The 476-nt window shown below is 59.5% G+C and overlaps 1 protein-coding gene across 1 annotated transcript in view; it reads right to left on the bottom strand.

The window, feature by feature from the left end:
• LOC104537850 (myogenin-like) overlaps positions 1 to 252 on the bottom strand; it is a gene marked incomplete at its 3' end in the record, with an annotated part of 756 nt that extends 504 nt beyond the window's left edge. Inside the window, exon 1 of the mRNA XM_010180863.1 lies at positions 5 to 252. Within this exon, the coding sequence (XP_010179165.1) occupies positions 5 to 252 (248 nt within the window). The remainder of the gene's footprint in view (positions 1 to 4) is intronic.
• Between the last annotated feature and the right edge of the window lie 224 nt (positions 253 to 476).

The following is a 476-nucleotide window of genomic DNA, read 5'->3' as shown; positions in this document are numbered from 1 at the left end:
CCGCCGGTCGATGGACACCGTCTTCCGCTTGCAAACTTTGCAGGCCCAGGGCAGGCATTGCCCAGGGCAGTGCTCGGGCAGGGCTGAGTCCTTCTCCTCCAAAGCCACCCTGCCCTCGGGACACAAGGCCACCTCGGGCCGCTCAGGGAATGCCGCCGGCTCGTAGCCCTGCAAGCGGGACCCCAGGAAATTTTCCCCATCGTAAAACCTCTGGTCCGGGAAAAAATAAGGGTTGGTCTCAAAGAGCTCCATGGGCGCGCGGGCGGCTCAGGGACGTGTGTGTGGTTCAAACTGGTTGGTGCCATTTAAACCCCAGCGCTGGCATTAAATCACAGAGATAAATATAGAAAACCTAAAGGAAACCTGAGCCCGCCCTAAGCTGCTGCCTCACATCAAAACTTGTCCATCTGATTTCATGTGCTCTCCCCGCAGGGATTACACTGCCCAGACCGCGGCCGTGCCGGGGGGGCTGGAGG

The sequence above is a fragment of the Mesitornis unicolor genome, unplaced genomic scaffold (assembly GCF_000695765.1).
Source record: "Mesitornis unicolor isolate BGI_N332 unplaced genomic scaffold, ASM69576v1 scaffold6893, whole genome shotgun sequence".
NCBI classification, from domain to species: Eukaryota; Metazoa; Chordata; class Aves; order Mesitornithiformes; family Mesitornithidae; genus Mesitornis; species Mesitornis unicolor.
Note: the sequence above shows the minus strand (reverse complement) of the source record. Positions and strands in the feature narration are given on the sequence as shown.